General features: G+C 36.3%; 2 protein-coding genes across 2 annotated transcripts; one reads left to right on the forward strand and one right to left on the reverse strand.

The window, feature by feature from the left end:
* The first annotated feature begins 3,957 nt into the window (after nucleotides 1–3,957).
* On the forward strand, nucleotides 3,958–10,927 carry LOC142549149 (DDT domain-containing protein DDR4-like). Its single transcript, XM_075657958.1, has 12 exons — nucleotides 3,958–4,956; nucleotides 5,061–5,171; nucleotides 5,877–5,963; nucleotides 6,059–6,096; nucleotides 6,189–6,270; nucleotides 7,190–7,296; nucleotides 7,436–7,592; nucleotides 9,001–9,093; nucleotides 9,271–9,394; nucleotides 9,712–9,754; nucleotides 9,852–10,040; nucleotides 10,133–10,927. The coding sequence occupies exons 1-12, from the start codon at nucleotides 4,378–4,380 to the stop codon at nucleotides 10,887–10,889; spliced, it is 2,367 nt and encodes a 788-aa protein (XP_075514073.1). The 5' UTR covers nucleotides 3,958–4,377; the 3' UTR covers nucleotides 10,890–10,927.
* A 1,354-nt stretch (nucleotides 10,928–12,281) lies between these two features.
* On the reverse strand, nucleotides 12,282–20,897 carry LOC142549150 (hydroxyproline O-galactosyltransferase GALT6-like). The gene is given in 8 exon segments (XM_075657960.1): nucleotides 12,282–12,704; nucleotides 12,784–12,891; nucleotides 18,146–18,298; nucleotides 18,300–18,320; nucleotides 18,396–18,524; nucleotides 18,608–18,898; nucleotides 18,973–19,205; nucleotides 19,699–20,897. Coding segments are annotated over 8 exon segments (2,022 nt in total). The 5' UTR covers nucleotides 20,576–20,897; the 3' UTR covers nucleotides 12,282–12,494.
* Nucleotides 20,898–21,695: the final 798 nt, after the last annotated feature.

Consider the following 21,695-nt stretch of genomic DNA (forward strand, 5'->3'; position numbering starts at 1 on the left):
ATGAGCTGCAATAGCTCGTATTCTAAGAATGTTAACACCGATGAATTAAATCGAGTTTTGTTTTAAAACCAAGCCGAAGAAACTCGAATTAATCCTTAGTGAAGAAAGCTGTTATATTGGAAAGCATTTTAACTTATATAAACTGAATAACTGAAAAGCATAAGATCACTTATCGGATGTATCAGTTCAGTTATGGTAAGAACTGAACTGATAACACCTCGAACTGATCAAATAAGTTTGAAAACAACAGTTCATCAGTTAAGTACACAAGATACGTTTATGGATGTTCGGAGAATTCAAATGTTCCTACGTCACCCCTTCTACCACCTCGGGTAGGATCCACTAGAAGACTTTGATTTATACAACACCTTGTACAAACCCACTCAGCTTAGGACTTACACTACTGCCTAATCTGAACTCCTAGCCTAGACTAAAGGCAACACCTTTCAGCCAATACTTGTTTAACGTCTGTGTGTCAAAGACTACATACAGAAATTTAATGTCTTTGTGCAAGACTATATTTGAGTGGTGGTGTGTGTGTGCGTGTGTGTGAGAACTGAACAAAGAATACACCAAGAAGGTGTTCTCACACACTGAGGGAAGTGAGCTTCTAAACTAAGCTGATAATACTTGAGTATTCCCTCCGGGCTGATTGTTTCTCGAAAGCTGATAAGCAAATAAGCATGCCTTTTCTTTTCCACACTCTTTCATATATATTTTGCTGATGGTCTTGGTCTGTATTTATAACAGCAAGATGACCGTACACCAAGACTCATCACATGTGATCGTTGCAGCTTTGAATGTGTTCCTTGAACTTTGTGTCTCGACTTTTCCGACAGTTCTTCTGGAACATTTTGTCTTTAAACTTTGCTGCAAAGTCCATTATTGTCCTTTGACTGGACATTTGCTTTTATACCGTTGTGCACAGCTGGATTCCATTGAGTAAGCTTGTCGTGTTCTGCAAACTGATTGATTCCTAACTGATGCTCTGAACTGGTCAATTGAGCTGGTCTTGAACTGGTGCGGTGAAATCAGTTGGCTCGTCAGCTTGAACTGATTTCACTTATTCAGTTGAACTGATCAGTTGGGCTCTTCATCAGTTGAACACTTCATTAGCTGGCTGGGATTCTGAAGGTCTTCTGCTGAGGTACTTATCAACTGATCAATCAGTGGAACTGTTCTTGATACAACAGCTGGACTGGTTCAGTTTGATTGGTCAGTCGGAGCTTTCAGTTTGTTTCTCGATAGCTTCAGTTTTGCTCGATTAACTGATCAGTTTGAATCCTGATCTATTCCAGTTTCCTGCGCACTTCGATAGATCATTAAAAACAAAATAACAAGTTTTGTTAACATCAAAATCAAGATTGCGAACATGAAATGTTCCAACAACATGTTTTTGACAAGAGTTTTGTATAGAATGTCTTTGACCACATTGTCGAGGTTGATCTTCTTCTTATCTTCAGGCGTTTATTCAGACTGTTTCCTTTCCACCATCTATGCAACACCATCAAATATTGCTACGGTTGTATTGGCTTTCAAGATCTTCATTGAACAGTCAGTTATGACTTACCACAAATCATCATCTTGATCCAACTAAATATGTCTGCATGTATATTTTTCAATCATTATAGTCTTCTCTAGAAAAAATTGAAATCTTGTTAAAATATGTCATTAAAAATATATAGCTATCAGAGTCCACGATTTATTGTCCTTCAAAGAGGAAGGTTAGGGGACTTATTTCAGTAGATAGTTGATCATGGCCATGGTAATGATCTTGAAACTTTTGTGCTGATTTTTTGGAGTTCATGGGTTGAATGAAATCAAATGGTTTTTCAAGTGAAAGTTTAAAGATTGGTAGGATGTTCTCGCACAAGTAAGAGGAAGTGGGGAACGCTATCGCATGCTATGCTTTAGGGGCACAAACAATCAATATCCAACACTGTACAAAGAATACAGACCAAACGGCGAATGAACTGGCTCGACATAGTTTACAGAATTGTAGATATTTTATTGTTTCGCATGATATTTTCGTTGTTTATCTCCAACTTTGTACATCAGGATTTGATGAATATTTAATGCTTATGGTTTTATTTTAAAAAAAAATGCAAAGTTCTAAGGATACCATGATGAAAACCATATATTTAAATATTAGTCAGATCAAGATTAATTTTTAAATTTTTTTTCAACGATATTCAAGATGAAAATTAAAAAGCTAATGAACTGAATAATATAGTCATCTTCACTTTCTATATATTTTTTGTTTTTAAATTGATGGTTAAATTTCATAATACATATTTCGAGATCATGTGAGACCACCACAAAAGATACTACATAATTTTAACTTTTTGTGACTATATGAAATTTAACTATGAAAACTGAACATCCAAACTACATAGCTAAATTTCTAACTTTCCAAAGCATTTCATCATATTCCATATACAAAAATCATTAGTTTCACCAAACAAATAGATTGATAAGAAGGCCTAAACTTAAAATTTCACTATAATATGTCAAAAACAAACAAATAAAACTACTCCAATAAAGTATAAAAAATGGCCCAATATTAGTGGTACACCTGGCCCAATAAGTAAAACAAGTTATCCAATAATGGTGATACATTTGGCCCAATCTTCTATAAAAGTTGAGGCCCGATTACGGACTTTCATATCTGTGGGGATAATGAAATCACCAAATAACTATTTTTGGAAAACGATTAGATAAACGGGCACTTTCAATTATGACAAAACTTGGAGAAATCAAAGAGATTTATGATTTAATATGTTATTATTGGATGTTTTAGGAGGCTAAAATAGATATGTGGTCATTTTTAAAGTAAAATAGAAATACAATTCTACAATAAATTATTTGAACTCGGTTTAAACTAAAAATATTCAAATATTATATGGATAATCTCGTCTAAAATCCATTCACAAAAATTTACGTGAGCTATTCTCACGCGTCACTTTTAAGATACGGATATCCGACGGTATTTATGAAAAATGTTACTTTTTAGGTTCAAAATATTATTTTTATTGAAAATAATCATTTTTTGTTAGTTATCTTAATAATAAATATTGTGTAATATATGTTGATTTGAGTAAAAAAAAAATATTTTTTGTATTTGAGTTACAAATATTACGGTATTATTTTTCGAATCATTGAAAATTATGGTCGATTTCTCATGGGCCATGTCCATTAATAGGAAAAAAACATTTTCTGGAAATTTACTAATTTGAAAGGACCAATTCGTAAATTAATAATGTAATAAAACCGAGGGTGTCATTTGATATTTTATGTTGTAGTAAAACTAAATCTTCATTTCTTATATGCTTGAAAAAAACAAAAAGTTGGTTCATGTGGTCGTTGGCGTGTTGCTAGTCATTTTAACAGGACAGTATCGAAAATCGAGAGAAGAAATGCAATATTTGATATCAATACATAAATTATTCAAGGATTTTCAATTAGTTAGGTTATATTTATATTTGGAGATGAGGTTTATACACGGGAGTCCGAACTCGAAATCTATTCCACGTGAAGTCGTAACGGTAAAAAAATTTGTAGCAATTATTTTACATATTTTGTTTTCAGAGGAAATATGTTGCATATTTTTGTTGAACGAATGAAGTTGAGAATCTGATATTTAGATTAAAAAACGAGATTTATCAAAAATTTTGTAGTACATTGACATAAAATTCTCGAACGTGGAAAATACACGAGTTTAAATAATGTTAAAAAAAATCCCCAGATCAGTTTTTTCTTTTATAAAAAAGACTGAAACAAAAAGTTAAATTTTATGCTTGAGAAAAATCAAATCCCAAATAACCATATTTATTAAATTATTATTATTGTGCTTCAAAATAATCAACAATAAAAAAAAGATGGTCAACTCATACGACACCGTAGAGGCTCTTTGAAAGCGAGTAAAAATCTAAAATGCAGAAGTTTTCTCAAATCCAAGAAACCCTTTCCTAAAGACTTCTACAGACTCAAATCGAGGAAATAATTAGCAATGCCACCCACGAGGATCAATTTTTTAGGTCAAAATTAACCCAAAAATCCTGGCTCCACTCTCTCTTTTTACCCCCACAGATTATTCCCGAAACCTAATTCGCCCTCAGTTTCCCGTTCTCCATCTCTTCTTCTCGATTTGACCTCCCAGTTACTCGCTCTCGCTTCCCAGACGGGGGGGACTTGAAAGCCCACGACAACTTTGATAACCATTTGTATAATCCTATTTTTGTGTCGTCAGAATCATTATTACGGTTATCTGGTTATGAAGATTTCACCCTTTTGTCAACATCACTGTGATTGTAATATCAATGTTGTAGTTTTGTGAAGCATCCAGCTTTTTTACTGTCGAATTCCCGGGTTGCTTCAATGCAAGCCCATGATCTTTCGTGTAACCCTTCTCTAGCTTTTCATGCGTCCGATCTCATCGTCATGTCCGGGCACTCCTCGCCGATCTGCTCCCCAAACCATCACTACTCAAAGAACTTGGAAAATGTTAACACCCATGTAGAAAATAACACCGATAATGAGAATAATGAAGAGAATAGAGTTAAGAATAGCAGTTTTAGTAACAATAATGGTACTAGTAGTGAATTTGTCAGGCGGCAGAGGCCTTCCAGGGCGTGTACGCAGCGAGCTGCAGCCAGGATGCAGGCTGCGGCCGAGGCAGAGGCAGCTATGGCTGAAGCTGAAAGAAAGAGGAAAAAGGCTAAGAGGAGGGAAAGGTTGACGGCCAGGCTATTGAAGGAGGAGTATGAAGAGGAGGAATTCGGGGAGGAGGAGGGAGTACATGAGGAGAATGGGGAGGTTGATGGCTTCACTTCGTCTTCCTTGGTGCAATGTAGTAAGATAGTGACGAAGCTTGTTGGGGAGCCCGAGACCTCTCAGTTTCCACGGTGGAGTATGCGGTCTATGTGGCAGTTGGCTTCCATTCTCAATTTTTTGAATGTATGTTGTGTGTTTGGGAAAATGATTAGGCAAGGCAAGTTTCAAATTCATTTGGGACCTTTTATTTTGAGGCTCAGTGTGTGTTTTTGTGTTGTGATGTGTAGGTGTTCAGACCTTTGTTAAATATTAAAGTTGAATTTTCTGTGGAAGAGTTTGAGACGGCTTTGATTACTCCAAATAATACTTTGTGCGACATACATATGCCGCTATTGAAGGTTTGTTCTCTTTATTATTTTCGATGAAGGTTTTACTGCTAATGAACTTCTGAATACTTTTATATGGAGCTTTGTGATTGGGTGAATTTTGTGATTTGATTAGTAGCTTGAATACAATAACTGTAATTTCTGTATTGGTAAGATGCCTTAGTTGGATCTCAGTCTGATTGAACGTCTGAAGAGAGTTGACGTAGTTTAGACCTGTTGTGTTCCGTTTTCTCATGGCTAATTGGTTGTTCATGAGTGCGGTGTCCAATATCAAAATGTGGATGTAGTTTGGTTTTCATTTCTGGAATGGATTATAATGGTGATTTGTTGTTTAACATACGTGGAAAGTTCATTCATTTTCTGCATTTAATTGTTGACATGTAGAACTGAGAAAAAGTGCTCAAAAGAAAAAGAATTATTGAACTCAAATAGTAGATAATGCATGGTCCTGAATTTGAGGTTGATCTGGCAGTTGGCTAGGAATTTTCATTTAACCAATTTCATGTACTTGTTTTGCCTTCTTCTCATTGAGTGTGTGCCATCTGAAGATGCTAGTGTTGGATTGCTTCGCCCAAGAAAATTCTTCACCTATGAAACACAGTTTCAATGTGTGCATGTGCTAATTTTTTTACTTTCTGTGCCTTGAAGAGTTGCTTAATATTGTATTGCACTTATGATACTGTAATATGCGCTCTAATGAAATTTTTCTTTTTACAGGCAATTCCTCCTGTCACTAGAATGGCACTCGGATATGGTACTTGGATTACTGTTTTATGTAGAAAATTGAGAGATTGGTGGCATTGGGTAATGTGATCGTTGACCCTCCCTTGAGCAGATTTTTTATTCAGTCAGGACCAATGTCAAAAGTGTTGGATTACTTAGTTTTTTCTTTATTTCAGGTTGCAGAAGGGGATTTACCTATAGTTGCATCACATGGGTGAGTAGAACTTTTTTTGTAATAAGATAATCAGAAAATTTTTCTGTTAGTTAGTTAGTTTGTTTTTTTGACTTCAGATTTTGTTTTTATAGGACTGAAGTTGAAGTTTACAATTCTCTTGATCCTGGGGTTAGAGTGCTGATTTTGAAGGCATTGTGCGATATTCGTGTTGAGGTATTGATGATACTTTTAATCACATTCTGCGTTATTCTTATGTTTGTTATGTGAATTCTACTAATATATTTAATTAAGATCTTGCTTCAATGGCTCCCAATATAAAGATAAGTTAATTCAAGGTTCACTTTCCTTGATAGCACGGTGTTACTGCTTGTCAGTGACTACATTACCGTTGCTGATCAATTCCTAGATTTCTTGAAGATCATACTTTCTTTACAATATTTGTATCATTTTTGTTTGGTATATAATCATTTTTGCAAATTTTTTTTTTTTCGTATGTCAAAATTTTCATCATGCCATAGATACTGAACATCTTTTCTATGTTAAAGTACCTGCCCCATTTCCACGGGTTTCTATCGGGCTTTCCCTTCTTAATCTGGTGGATTCTATTTCATTTTACTCTCAATTAAATTTGGGACTAAATACCGTGCATGATGATAGATGAGGATGTTAGTTGGGACTAGGAAGATGGACAGCTATTCATGGTGGATAACAAGCCCATACTGATGAGTTGATTGATAAAGTTACTTTAGAAAGGGCACGTCTCCCATCTTAAGTCAGATCTTTGGGTTACGTAGTAAGCCCTCTGTTTTTTGGCCTTAGTTTTTGGTCATGTCTCTACTGTTCCCTTTCTTTGTCTGATGTACGCAGTACATTACAACAAATGGCAAGTGAATGCTTGAGGAAAAATTGTTTTGGGACTAGTTTGCCTGATTTGGTATGCTGCCCAACCCTCTGGTCAGTCAAGTTCATTTCTGAGGGACAGCTTTCTGTCTAGACTTCAGTTTTTTCATTTTGCCAGTACATATCTTATTCAGGCTCACGAATTTCTTTTTGCTTATTATAAGTTGATCTAGCTTTCAAAGTCTGTTTTATTGTGTTATGATACTGAACTTCGTTGTGCTTGATTCTGCAGCAAGAAGATATACGGAACTACATAGACGACTCAATAAAACATGGGGTTCAGCTTTCCACATTTCGCAAGGAACGCATAGGTGGTGATTCTCACGGAATCTCGTATTGGTAATACTTATTCCTTGGTAATGACACTGCTTGTGTCAAATTCTTCATATTTTGAATGGATTGTTTATTTTGTGCCCTGCCTATGATCAACTCATTATATATTCCTTGAAGTTGACCTTTAACTTCTGTTGTTATGTAGGTATGAAAATGATCCTATCATTGGTCATCGGCTTTACCGAGAGATTAGGAAAGTTGAGGTGAAAAAAGGGAAAGGAAAGTATGTTCCCCCTATTCCCCATTCCTCTTATCAATGGGAAACAGTTGCAACGAATTTAGATGAATTCCTTGCTGTTTCTGTAAGTGTGTTTGTAGCATTCAATTCTTTATATCCCATCTTGATGTCTTGAGAAAATGTTATGCATTTTTGTTTCCACTCGAAGAATCCAATTTAATAATGTTGAAAAGGGTCAAATGGGACCTCAACACTGGAAAGTATACCAGGAGAATACTATGGTGAACTAGAATGTAGTTATGGATTTAAAATATTTATGTGATCCTTGATGCTCTTTTCGATCGTGGCCTGCTAATGAAATTAATTGTAATGAGACCCAAAATTTTAAGAAGCATTATGTTTTGTTCTTGGGCAAAGATATTAGATTCTTGAATCAATGGATTACTGCAGAGTGCAGGGTAGCTATCTCAAAATTTTTGCAGCGTCTGTTCTTACTGATTTATGCCTCTGATACTTTTAAACTATTCTTCTGTTGGATATTTAAGAACCATTTTAATTCTCCCATTAGAAGTGAATCTGATACTTCTTTGTCTTCAATGCTAGGAAACAAACATTTGTTGAATGATTGCTTCAGTTCTTGGATATTGTGCCTAAGTTATCGCGAGTATGTGACCATAGATTTTTCTTTCTGAACAAGTTGGAAAAAAAATATTGTAACAATCAGTAGTAACTCTCAATCATGGGTTGTTGTGATGTCAAGAAACTCTAAAAAACTTTTAAAACAAAATGTGCATGTTTATTTCGCAAGTAACAAAATGTGCATGTTTGTTGTGCTCGAATACTCGTGCTCAAGCATGGACCTGAGCAGTGATTATTGCAAATATATTGATCTTTTAAGTAAATCCTTGTAGAGTTTTGCTGCAACTCATACTGGTACATCAAAGACAATTCTTGAACTATAGGACATCAAATTATGAAGTTTAAATAGGTCCTAACTCCTGCAATGCAACAAATGAGAAGTTTGTAATCTTGATTATATGAGAAATCTGTGTACTATTCAATTTGTTTGGCATATTGAACTGTATATATCACATAAAAGCGTTTGTTTTGATCTTTAATAGTGTAAGTCAATATCTTCAACTTTCTGTATTCAAAATGTGAATTTGAAATGGGATTTCTATTTAAGCACCAAATAATTTAAGCCGCTTTATTTTCTTGTAAACAATTTAAAGAGCCTTCAGTTATTAGTTGGTTTGCTGTATCTTTCTATGCATTTGAATGAAGGCAGACATGCATGCATCTATGTTTTTACTAATCTGGTCTTGCCTTCTGTTGAAGTTTAAACTTTTGGTTCAAACTTGAGTTTCAATTTCTTTTATGCATCTTGGCATATGGAACTAATTCCTTTCATGGTGTAGGTCATGTTAAAGTCGACATACTTGTGCCTGATGTATTAACTGGATTTTGGCTAGTATTTGAACGGTTGCTCTGGACATTTCATGTCATTTCATTTATTTTATACCTGTTTGCAGGAAAAGCTCTTTTCCAGTAAAAATAGAACAGAGATCTCCGTTGGCAAAAAATTGAAAAATGACATGCTTCCTGAAATCGAGAGAGTTCAAAAGGTGGCCAACTTTATCTTGATTGAAACATTTGACGAGCATCACCTTTTAATTTTGATGCTATCCTCTTTTTCAGTCTCAATGAGACAATGACATCTCTTCTTCATTATCTAAATTATAATATATACATTATATATATAGATCATTTGCATCATGACACTGAGATGGGGTGTTTTACAGAAAAAGGAGAAGCTGTTAAAGAAACAGCACAGACAAACGCTTATGCTCGACAGCATGATAAACCTTGATGGTCTTGCTGCTGGACGCTCTCTTCGCGATAGAAAGCATGTTACTTATACTTTCGGTACGTGTGATATAGTGAGTTTCGGTTTTCAAAAGGTTATCAGACAATTGATGAAAGAAGTTGCATTACCCCAAAAATAGCTAAACAAAATTGGATGGTGGCTAGTTGGTGTAAGTTGACTCTTGGAGATGAATAGTTAAATATTTTATTTGGTTCTCCCGCATGAAATTTTCCAAGGCCCCACCTAAAGTTATCGAACTTTTTCCGTGCTTTATTGTCGGCGAGAGTAAAGGGGCATAATTATTGCTTTATCTTTGTGTATGTTTCAATGTGAATGTAAATGCGGAGCCTCATGTTATGCTAGTTTTTCTGTGCAGATGATTACGATCGATCAATTAACGAGGCTATAAAGATCACCAAGTATGAGTCATGAAGATTTCATTTGGTTGTATAATTATTTTGGATGGCTAGGCTTTTCTTTCCTTATTATATTTTTCTATATTTTTCTCTGTGCCAGGACGAAGCCGCCATCTCCAGAACCTTTTGATAAAAGAGATCCTGCGATGAAACATGAAGTATCTACAAACAGTAGATGGGCTGGTCCTTCACAATATTCCCAGGATGTCACATTTAGTGCTCTCTCTCCACTATCACCCGAAACTGATGATTTTTATGAGGATCAGAAAACCGAGGCGTTGGATCGCAGGTACTCTATTCGTTGCTTCTTGGTGAACTCTTTTTTGGCACGCATGTTTATATTTTCTAAGATCACTCACTAAGTTGTATCATGGCCTTTAGCAATCGCCGTCGGCAGAGGCCTCAGCGGTATTCTGTGAAAGATTTTGTGGAAGCTGTCTCTGATAACGAAGCAGATTTTGACAGCGACGATGATATTGTTGGTGAAGTGATTTATGATGAAGAATATTTAAAGAAACGAAAACAAAGAAGGAAGATGTCGAGTAGCTCGGAAGGAGATGAAGAATATAACTGGGATGAAGAAAATCATAAAGAGGAAGAGGAAGAAGAAGATGAAGAGGAGGAAGATGTTAGCTTAAGTACGAGTGAGGAGAGTGACGAGCCTCGAAGATTCAGAGCATTGCCAAGTCGTACTAGGAGGGAAACTAAACTGAGGTCAGTTGATGAGCTACAAACTGGACTCAGACGTAGTAAACGGGCGACCAAGAATCCTATTAATTATCGACAGTATGAATTGTCTGAATCAGAAACCGAATCTAAGAAACCACCCAAAAAGTCGAATGCATTAGCTGAGCACTCGAATTCGAGTGATAATGGAGAGTTCTCGATAGGAAGTCAAGAATCTGAGGACAACATCGACAAGCAAGAAGTGGATGTTAATCAGCCTTTCGAGGAGCATCCAGAGATAGCTGATGCAAATCAAACTGATCAACTTGGTGAACAGTCAGATGGGAGAGATCAAGAAGAAATTGTAGGGGTGCGAAAAAGACGTTTTCTTGATCTAAACGAGCTCGCTCCGGGCTCAGGATTCGATGATGGTCCGAGCTCGATGAATAATGAAGACAATGATGATTTCTGAAGTTTCCATTCGCCAAAACGTAAGGATCACAGGTTCTCTCCTCAAAAGAATGACTGTACGATAAATTCCTTCTGTATTTTGTGATAAATCAACTCTATAAAGGAAGTGACCTGAGTTCTTCCTATACAAAATTCAAGCAACATAATCCCTGATGCAGTTTTCCTGCTGGGAGTAAAAAATTATTTAGCCTTAGTCAATATTTTTTGTTTTGTTTTTTTTAATCGTTTGAAAAGAACACAAACAAGGTATGGATGGAAAAGAATTAGTCAAATGGGTTCTTGCTCCTGTGATCCAGTCACTGTACACTACTATCCTTAAATCTGATCTGATATTTGTAATGGGAAATTTACATCTCCGTCTTGTGGAGCAGTAGCTACGCTTTATTCCTCTCTTTTCTTTCAGTTTATTTCATTAGTGCATTTCTTAATAAATCTGCCCTCTCTCCCTCAAGTACATGAATCAGATTTGAAGAAGTTTCTGCAAACCTTTGCGGATTCTGGTGCCATTTTATTAGGCAACTTCCCCTGGTGTAATCTCAATCTCCTCGTTTAAGGTGAGTGTAAAAATTCATTGTATTTGCAGAAAAACACCTATGTTATCAGCATTGATATTTTCTTGTGTTTCTGTTAATTCATCCAAGTTTCTTTCTGCAAAGTGTAAGGTGATTGAGAAGGATGGATAATTTGGCACAAAGTTCGTGAAAATCCCCTGAATTTTTTGTTACTCCTTATTTTATGGATGATGTTTATCTTCAAGAAAATAATACGAATTTCCAGTTATATAGAGTATATGTGATGTGATAAGTGTCTTTTTACTTTACCATTGAAGGGTGATTTGTTTTTAATTTTCTTTGCTGAAAATGTCTGAACTTTTAATTTTTTTGTTCCATGAACATAATAATTTTGAACGAATGTGTGTAATTTTTTTTATATAAGCGGCTTTTAAACAAGACATGTTGAAATGCGGTAGCCCACGACATTATTTCAGTTGCCCAAGTTTCACCTAAAATAGATATTCTCTCATAATCTCAAATAACTCTGAATTTGCCGTGGTACATCCCTACTTGTTTTAAAGTAAAATTTTATGAAAAATATACTAAATGGTTCTTCTTTTCCCCCCTTTGCCTATTTTTTTTTTAGTTTTTCTATTTTTAATTAACCTAAGCTCTCTATTTTTCACATGCACAAGAATGTGAGAGTATAGTTTCGTACAAGAAAGTGTCGTTAACAGCAGCATTGGCAACCTAGTGCAAACAATTTTGTTGTAGAAAATATGTATTAATTTTTTTGTTACAGAATTTTCATGTTGTTTTGTGTCTAATGCTACGTGTAAACATTCGTTTTTATGTATGGAAATAAAGTTGTACATCCGTAGTACACGAATCAAATATGGTTTCCATGCACATGAATACATATTAAATAGCAATTTTATGAATGTACATAAAATCTAAACAGTATCCATCCCAAGCCAGGAAAAAAAATGAGGGGAAATTCTACTGTATCATATTAATGATCCCATAAGAATTTACTAGACATACTATCACCGCAAAATATGTTAATTCTACAACCAATGTAGCAGTCCCATACATTGTTTCTAACGTACATGTTATCTCATGTCACAACACAAAGGCCTCCCTTGCTGTCTCATTTTATCCCAAAGGCATATCATTTGTCTGGGGGATTGATAATGAGCCGTATAGTAGTCTTCTACGCACCCGAATTGGCAGAACTTTAAGCTATGAACATACTCGACGGTTCTTGAGGAGTTGACTTTCTGAACCCACATTCCCATGCTAACGTCTTCCATTTTAAACAGCTGCAAAGAAAGAAGATGTTCAAGTGTCTTGGCCAGAGCTTTTGTGCTGAGCGATTCGGAACATGGAGGTTATACTTACCCTTAGTTTGTGTTTTTCGAAATCCGAAAGGATGAGATTTGCAATGTCAGATGAGATAATGTAGCCTGGTCCATTTGCATAGGGTGGATACTCTTCCTCTGGCCACTCCTATATCATCGAAAATCAGAGAAGAGCATCAGTATTGTGGCAATGTACTTTATGCGCACCGTTTTATTTACATGTTTGATTTACAGACCACCTAAGCATGATCAACGGGGCAGTTCAACCTGGAACCGTCTACAATAGTTGAAACTCGATGAAATTCTTTTTATCATTTGTTTAATACAATATTATAATATAAAGATTTGTTCAATCTGTTTTATAATACTTGTAAAGTTTAGGAGATTCGAATTATGTAACTTGATTGCATGCAATCTAGGGTTTACTAAAATGTGTGTGTAATTATTTTAAAGCTTTAAAGACATGATTATTGCATGGTTATGTATGTCATTTCATGTGTTAATTAAGGTTTCATGCGTTATGCTTTTAAGTTGCATTTCGCGCTCAAACGAGGAACGGAGACCGAAGATAATTAAGGAAAAATGTTTTTATTATATAATTACTTTGAATTATTTAATATATGGTGTATTTAAGGGAGAATTTCGAAAATGAGCCTTGATTGTGTATTTTTACTCGCCGGATCATATTTTTAACCGGTACTCAAATTTTAACGATTCGGAGTACGTTTTGAGGGTTCGGGCAATATTTTCAAAAACGTACCAAAACGAAATATTTTTCAGGAGTGCTTTTGGGCTTGACGGGTTTGTTTTATTACTTAATGGACCTAGAACTTTTTTTCAACTCCTTTATTTATATTTTAGGGCCCATTAGTGTATCTTATTTTAATCTAAACTCTACCCTACAAACCCTAAACCTAATCTAAAGCACACGGCCGCCCCTCCCCACTCAGTAGCCTCCCTTTCGAATTCTTCCAGCAGCCAACCTTCGAGTTCTTCAAGGTTTTCAAGAGAAATCATTCCCCGTCTCTCCGGTGCTCGTCCTACGCGAAAATATCTAAGTTTTCGAGCGTTTAAACGCAAAGGCACGTCACATATCTATTTTTCTCATCATTCACGCTATGTATATGTTGTTGTGTGTGTATTTGCATGAGAAATTATTTGATTTAACATGTAATATCGTTTTTGCAAAGGTTTTTACATGAACATGCATATATCCTTTTTGCAACTCACGTTTTTCATGTTTTTGTGCAAAGGGCTGTCGAAATGGGTTGTTAGGGGACTGCTTAGGACGAGAGTGAAGGGGACACGAAGCTGGAGTCGAGTCTTGGTCGGGTTAAGGTGAAGGCCGATGGGTTTTTGGCTAGGGAATGCTTGATATGGCTAGATCGAGAGAACGGGATGGGAGCAGCAAGCATGGGCTCGGTCCAGGCAATGGTTCAGACCCTGGTGGGTCCATGTCAAAGCTGGGAAGGGTTCATGGGCTGCTGGTCGTGAGGCTAGGGGAGATGCAAGGGGTATGTCGGTGATTATGGTTCGAAGTTGGTGATTTCGGAGAAAGGTTGTGCAACAATGTGCATGGGGGCTAGGGTCCTTGGCTAGATTGGTCCAGGAGGGGTCCAGTGGTTTGCTAGGAGGGTTGGTTCGAGGCTGATTCGGTTTGCTTGAGAGTAGGATAGAAGTTGGCTTTGACGTGTTTGGGAAGCCTTTCAGCCACAGTGCTAGCGCCGCGGCGCTGCCCTTTAGGTGCCGCAGCGCCTGGGCTTCGAACTAGGTAGCGCTGATGCCGGGCGCCTAGGCGCTAACCAAGCGCCGCAGCGCCACAGTGTCAGCGCCTAGGCGCTAGTCCAGGGTTTGAGGAACTTTTAGTTTAAGCACTATTGGTTCATTTAGGTATTGGTACGTCGTTATGACCGAGCTTAGTGATGGTTAGATTGGGTCATACGAGGCTTGATTAGGAATCCTTGAATTATGATTTAAGCGTAGTCATCTTCCGGTCGAAATTTTGAGGTCCATGAATTATGATTTAAGCGTAGTCATCTTCCGGTCGAAATTTTGATGTCCAGGGATAGATTGGTCATTTTGCACTCGGGTCGAGTTAGCAGTCCTGACAGCGTCCTAAACACGATTTGACATGTTTTAAATGTCTATGTTATCACGAATATGATTTTTTATGTAAATATGAAAAATACGTTGCATACTTGATCTTAAGGAAAAATTATGTATATGCATGATTTTTATAAATGATGAATATGATGACACATTTTGAAAAATGAGAGTTGGTTGTGACTAATATGAATATGTATACGATGACATGTAAGGCCAAGGCTCAGTGCAACTAACGAACTGAATTCAATGAAGAAAATGAACACGTATATGCTGATATGTTGAGACATGTTTTGACATGTTATGCTTTGTTACGACACGTTTACGTCCACGCTTTTAAGATCATGAAACTTATGTTGATTACAATACTTTTCACTAATGCATGTTATGTATATGTACTTGTTATGACGTTTATGTTGTGTTGAGTCTTTAGACTCACTAGGTGTGAATGATGCAGGTGAGCATATCGATGAGGAGACTGAAGGCGCCGAAGACTGAGTAGGCGGGACTGGATATGCGCACGCTAACCCGAGGACTTTATTTCTTCCGCACATCACGTTTATGAGATAGGAGTGATTTTGGATATCTTCATACTATGTCTATTTATATGTTGATGGTTCGACAGGAAATTTGGGAATATTTTTAACTGCATTAATTTTTCAGTATCGGACTTCTCTTATTTTAAAATGTGTCATTTACAGCAGTTATTACATGCATGCTTGTAAATGTTTATTTTCGAATTGTAGCTTTTAAAATAATAAAAAATTAGTAGACGTTTCAATACTATTGTTGCGTCTTCTTTTCAACTTGAAGAAAATGATCGAGATCTTATTACTAAATGTACTACTTTTATTAAAAATATTTAAAAATGTAACTAGAAGATTTTTTGGCATTCATCACCCTACCACCTCCTTTTCATCCCTCAAATTTTTCAATATGTTTTATAAATTCGTTGAATATAAAGATGATGAGATTTTGCACAATTTGTATCAAGTATGAAAGAGAAATTTAAAAATATTAGGAGGTGATCTCACCTATGCATTGACTAGCAACTTTACTAGACCCAAGTCAAAGTCAGGGTCGCTAGTAATATTTTTTTTTAATATTATGGTAAATTTTTGGAGAAGAGTGTCGACGAACATAAGTCGTAAGCAATGCAATCTCTTCATATGTTTCAATTGTATTATAGTAAATATGGATCAGAGAAGGAGCCATAGTTGGAAGAAAGTTCGGTTGAGAAATCATCCGGAATTAACTTTCTATGGACTTTAAGACGCCAAAATATAAAGAAATAACAATTTCCACAAGCTCATCAAATGAAACATGTTTTTTAATCAGAATTTTCAAATGAAAGATAACTTCGATATTTTACAGTGGTGGAAAGAAAATTCAAGACAATATGAAATCTTCTCATCAATTGCAAGAGACATATTTACAGTTCAGTGCTCAAGTGTAGCATTCGAGTCGGTCTTCTCAACATGCAATCGAGTAATTGGAGATCATATATATACAATCTTTGTTCAGAATAGCTTTTCATGCTTCTATTACTACAAGATTCGTTAACGCTAAAAAAAGAATAGGACGACAGACACTATCGATGAATTTGCGAGCCAATACTATGAAGTAGAAGAAAAAAATTCTAGAGCTGTGTTTTATTAATTATGACGAAAATTTAGATTTAAATTTTTTTAGCTTAAAGTTGAAATGTTATTCTATGTTGAAATTTTAATAAATGAATATTTATTTTTCCGATATTGTTTGTAATTTTTAATATAATATTCTTTAATATCCGAAAAATCTTTTGAAAAATACACATTTTTGTTCAAAAGACAAATAATAAAAAAATACCGACGCGGTGAGAAGATTAAATTCGAAGCATAGGTGCCTAAGCGCCTACCTTTGGGTGCCTAAGCTTATGTGCATCAAGAGGAAAGGCACTTCAGCGCCTAAGAGCATTCATATTAAAAATGTGGGCTCGGAATCGGTCCGATGATACCGAATCGGATTTCTAGTTCGAAACCTTGGAACCATAACCAAACCGGTTTTCAAACGGTTCTGTCCAGTTCCTGGACATCCGGCACCGGAATCAATAGGAACCGGATCGGAACTGGACCGGGGTGCGACGGGACCGGAGAACCCTTAAGCATGCCTAAAACCACCAAAGAAGAGCAGGATTCAGGTATTTAGTTGAGATGTGGTTATCTTATATGAGTTTGGCGGCAGTGATGCAAGTACCATAGATTACAACCTCTACCATGGAGCAAGTGATTGTTAATAAAGTAGTTTGATTTGAGGAAGAAACATCGTGGAATAATCCTGAGGTAGAATATGATTGCTTTGTTTTTATAAAAAATGAAGAAGAAGAAAAACAAGGCGATGTTTTTGGCTTTAAATTCTGGAGAATCTGGACGACCGACCAGGACCAGACCAAATTTGAAAGAGCATCAAACGAAATAGTGAACAAGCCTTTTCCGATGTGCCTTGTATTTTTCTACAATCACGATGTAACAGGTTCTTGAATTTGGTGATCAGTCCGGGAGTAGGGGAAGCGTTTCTTTAAATTTTATAAAACTGATTATTAAAATATATTTTCAATAATAAATTAGGGATAAACAGGTGATTTAAACATAAAAAAATACAAAATATTCAAGAAAATTATTACTCAATGAGCACTCAAGCATACAGCACCAACCCTCGAGCTCAACTTGAACTCTGTAAAACCCAAGCTCAAATCGAACTTTGGCTTGCACTAACCCTCGAGCTCAACCTGAACTCTGTGAAACCCAAGCTCAAATCAAACTTTGACTAAGCCACTTGTGAGATATTCACTGGCACTTAGGCTCACTTGCACCCATAGTCTAAAGCTTCTCGACCAAAATACAAATAACTCAATGCGCTTATATTTCTGAAACTATAATGACTACCTAGAACCTTAATTGATGACATGTAATAAAGATTCATCTAAGAAAACAAAGTTTTTAAAATGATTCAAGTAAATTCAGAGTTCAGGGAAACATTTGAATCATGACTTGACCAGTGAATTTCAAATTAGATTTCTAATAGTTTCTCACTGCCTAATCAAATCAAAATAATTAAATGCCTCACACACTTGAGGCTTGGAACATGCATACCTAGAAGCCTTATGGCTGCACAATATCCTGTTTTTTGAAGTGCGGCAAGATTTTAAGGTGAAGCGAAGCCAAAATATAGCAGGAAAAATTGCAACTATAGCAGGAAAAGTAAGGAAATAAAGGTATTGTATAAATTATGTGATGGAAAACGTGAAATCCAAAAGGTACCTCATACGTGACAGCCCATTTCCCACTTCGTAAGGGCTTATGGTAGTAATTTATATTCCCAATATACAAGCTTCTGGTATTAGGCACTTTCTTTGCTTCCTTAATAATTGCGTCGACTCTCACAAACGTGTCGTCATCGCCCTTCATAATATAATTTCGCAGATAAAGCCCGAACCTGATAATATTGAGAGCAATTAATTGAGGCAGCAAAAGGAAAAGTCGATCTTTAAGTTCTTAATCAATTACTCACGCCATATTCACAGATGGCAACAGTTTTCAGTACAACAAGATCATAGTTGTCCATGTACCGGACTATGACAATGTCACCAAAAAAATTTGCTTCTTTAATCACTTCAACGTTAACTTCCTTTCTCGCATGCTGTCAAAAGTAAGTTTCAAATTAGTTACTCGATTTTAAAGGAGATCAATCTTTTGTAAGAAACAGATTAGTTTTTTACCAACCAGAGCTACAAAGAAACGCGCAACAACGATAGACGACTTTATTAGCTTATGCTGCATCCAAGATTTCCTCACGCCCATTCTTTCGGCAAAGTGGTTGCCTGAGGAAAGAACACCGATGAAAAGTTCAACCGGCCCTTCTCGAATAGGGGGAGCCTTCCATCTTTCAGACAAATCAAGATGTTTCTGAGGAGCAAAACTCGGGTGTGATGTGGGCAAGGATGCAGCAAACACATAATGAACATCGATGTCGCCGTTCAGAAATAGCCCAGTGGCATCCTCAAGTGTAAATCCCTATAATTAAAAAAGAGTATTAAATAATGTCGGAAAAATATATATATAAGACAAAGGAAGGGTTACTAAATTACGGTGCGGTATGGAAACGAGGTGATATGTCTGCCATCTACGCTGATATGATAACCCTCAAGGCCAGCAATAAGTGTTAGGACAAACAATTTGTCTTCCACAAATGCGAATGGCCAATCAACAGCCACTTTTTTAGTCCGTCCTATTAACCGGTTTAACCACCACATTGTCCTCGATTCCTCTGATCCATTATCATCATCCCGGATCCACTTCTCACATTTCATTAATCCATCAACTGCAGAAAGGCCAAGAATTGCCCATGATGTCCAGAGTCATAACATAATTACAGAGAATACAGGACCGGGAAAAAAACAAATTAAACAACTACCACAAGCTAAAAGAAAATTTCAGCACATAAACGATTGGAAGAAGCAATGCCCTGTAACCTCCTCATACGCATCCATACATAATTAACCTAACTAAATTAGAATTATAGCTTTTCACATATAATTGAATAAAAAAAAATTCAATTTTCATCGACAACCCATTATCCAAAGAACCAAAATCCGTCTAATCTAATCAGAGGTGGGCAAAGGGTTGAGTTGGGCACTCCTAAAACGATAAGAAAGTTAAAATTTTGCAATATCTTTGAAACTAAATTCCTACCCAATTTGCAATATCTTTGAAACTAAATTCCTATCCAATCACAGAACTCTCCAAAAAGTGAAAAGAACAACATGAAATCCAAACCAACCAAATGCCATAATCAAGAAAACATTCCCGCTCACCAGTCTCCTCATCAACTCTGGACTTCCAGCCTTCGCAACGTTGCGATGTCCCCCACTGCATCCTGTAACATGTGTTCTGTTCAATGACAGGCCTCCCACTCCAATCCCCTTTCAACCTCGGATTAAAATGCAAAATCCTGGGTGGATCCTCCCCTTCCACAGCCCTCAGCCCCTGCAGCTCCATCATAAACTGTGAAACCATAACACGTTGCCCTTCGTTCAACAAAGAAATCTTCGGGACCGTTTCCCAGTGTGCTACCCTCGGCTTCGCCACCAAAGTTATATGCGAACCTAAAGTTAGCCCACACGGCAGCATCGCCACTCGCCCATTCTTCAAGAAATCGTTGCCTGGTATCAATATTGAATGCGGGCATTCCTCAAATTTACTGCTACTGCTACGATTAAGACTAGCACTTTCGATGTATTCTTCATCACTACGATTTTTTGCCATTGATTCGAGCTCCTGCCACAGCTTTCCGCCCAGTTCAAAGGCCTCCTTCGCGGACTTCAAAATTCCATCTTTAAGACTCGAATTCAAAATGCCTGCACTGAAATTCAAGCTCGAGAGTGGCGTTTTTGTGAGCTCTTTGATTCTTCTCTCGGGCCGTAAATGATACTGTATATCTACAGAACGAATAGGGGCCTCTTTCTCCTCCAAATTCTCCTCGCTTTCCAGCATGAAATGCTTGGAATTCAAGAACCCACCATTTTCGCCGCTAGAAAAATCTGTTTGAGAAACAAGAGAGAACCCATTTCTGTACACAAATGGGACTTCAAATCCCACCAAAAGTAAGTACAAAAGCCCCATCACAATCAGCACCCGAATCGATCGTTGCCGGCTCAGTGAAAACAACAGCTCTACATTCACTCTCTTCATGTTTAGATTTCTCACAAAACTTTCAGCAAAGTTGAAAAATGAAAACTGATAAACATGCAACTCAAAAGCTTAATAATAACTGATGATCAACAAAAACTGGAGCAAATTGAGCTTCTTGGGGAGAAGAAAGAGTATTGGCAATTATATGATTTTAAAAAAGGACTCAGAAGCAAATCCAGAAAGAGATACACAACTGCAAGACGGGCCTCGACAGACAGACAGACAGAAGAGAGAGAGAAATGTACTATAGCCTATACATACAACTATACAAGTGTGTAGAGGATGAGAGTGGGGTGGGGTCCGTTTCTTTCTGGTCGGTCGCTTTAGGCAGTGGAAGGTATAATGCCTAATAAATAACATAAAATAAAATATTATATAACAATCCAAAAGGAATTTGGTTGAAATTAAATATGGTAATAAAATATTATACATCATCGGTGCCAATTACCATATGTTATATGTTAAACATAATTATAATTTGCCGATCGGGTACGTATTAGAGTATCCACAATAACATGCATATTTCACCCAAATATTTTTGGGTCTCCAACTCCACGTCATCGACTAAGTATCTCATATTTTACAATTAAATATCTATCAATTAAATATTTATAGATCTCATTTTTATTTTAATAAAATTATTTCATCTATTATTTAATATTATATTTTTATTCAAAAGTAAGACTAGATAGTATTAGAAAAAATATAAATCGGAGATAAATCCATTAACTCAAAAATAAATTAACTTTTTATACCTAAAAAAATTTGTTTAAACGGAAATTGGCCTTCAGTCCCCAGCCGTCGTTTTTTACCACATTTCCACATGAAGTGTACCACATTTTGTATGACATAGTACCACAATTTTGTGGGTAGAGAGTGAACCCAAAGAAATGTTTTGATTGGGGATTTTTCACCAACTTCCCCCTGTTTAAACTCCCTAACATAATAAAAATGACAAAAATACCCTTATATGGGCTAACTTTAATGATTGATTTAACTGGACCAGAAATAATATCAGAGTTTAGGTAAAATTATTTCAAAACAAAAGAGAACGTATAAAAGTCCTATGGTAAACTTATGGTTCAAAATGATAAGTTCCTAGAAATAGTTCAGGATTCCT

Source organism: Primulina tabacum, chromosome 6 (genome assembly GCF_025594145.1).
Source record: "Primulina tabacum isolate GXHZ01 chromosome 6, ASM2559414v2, whole genome shotgun sequence".
NCBI classification, from domain to species: domain Eukaryota; kingdom Viridiplantae; phylum Streptophyta; class Magnoliopsida; order Lamiales; family Gesneriaceae; genus Primulina; species Primulina tabacum.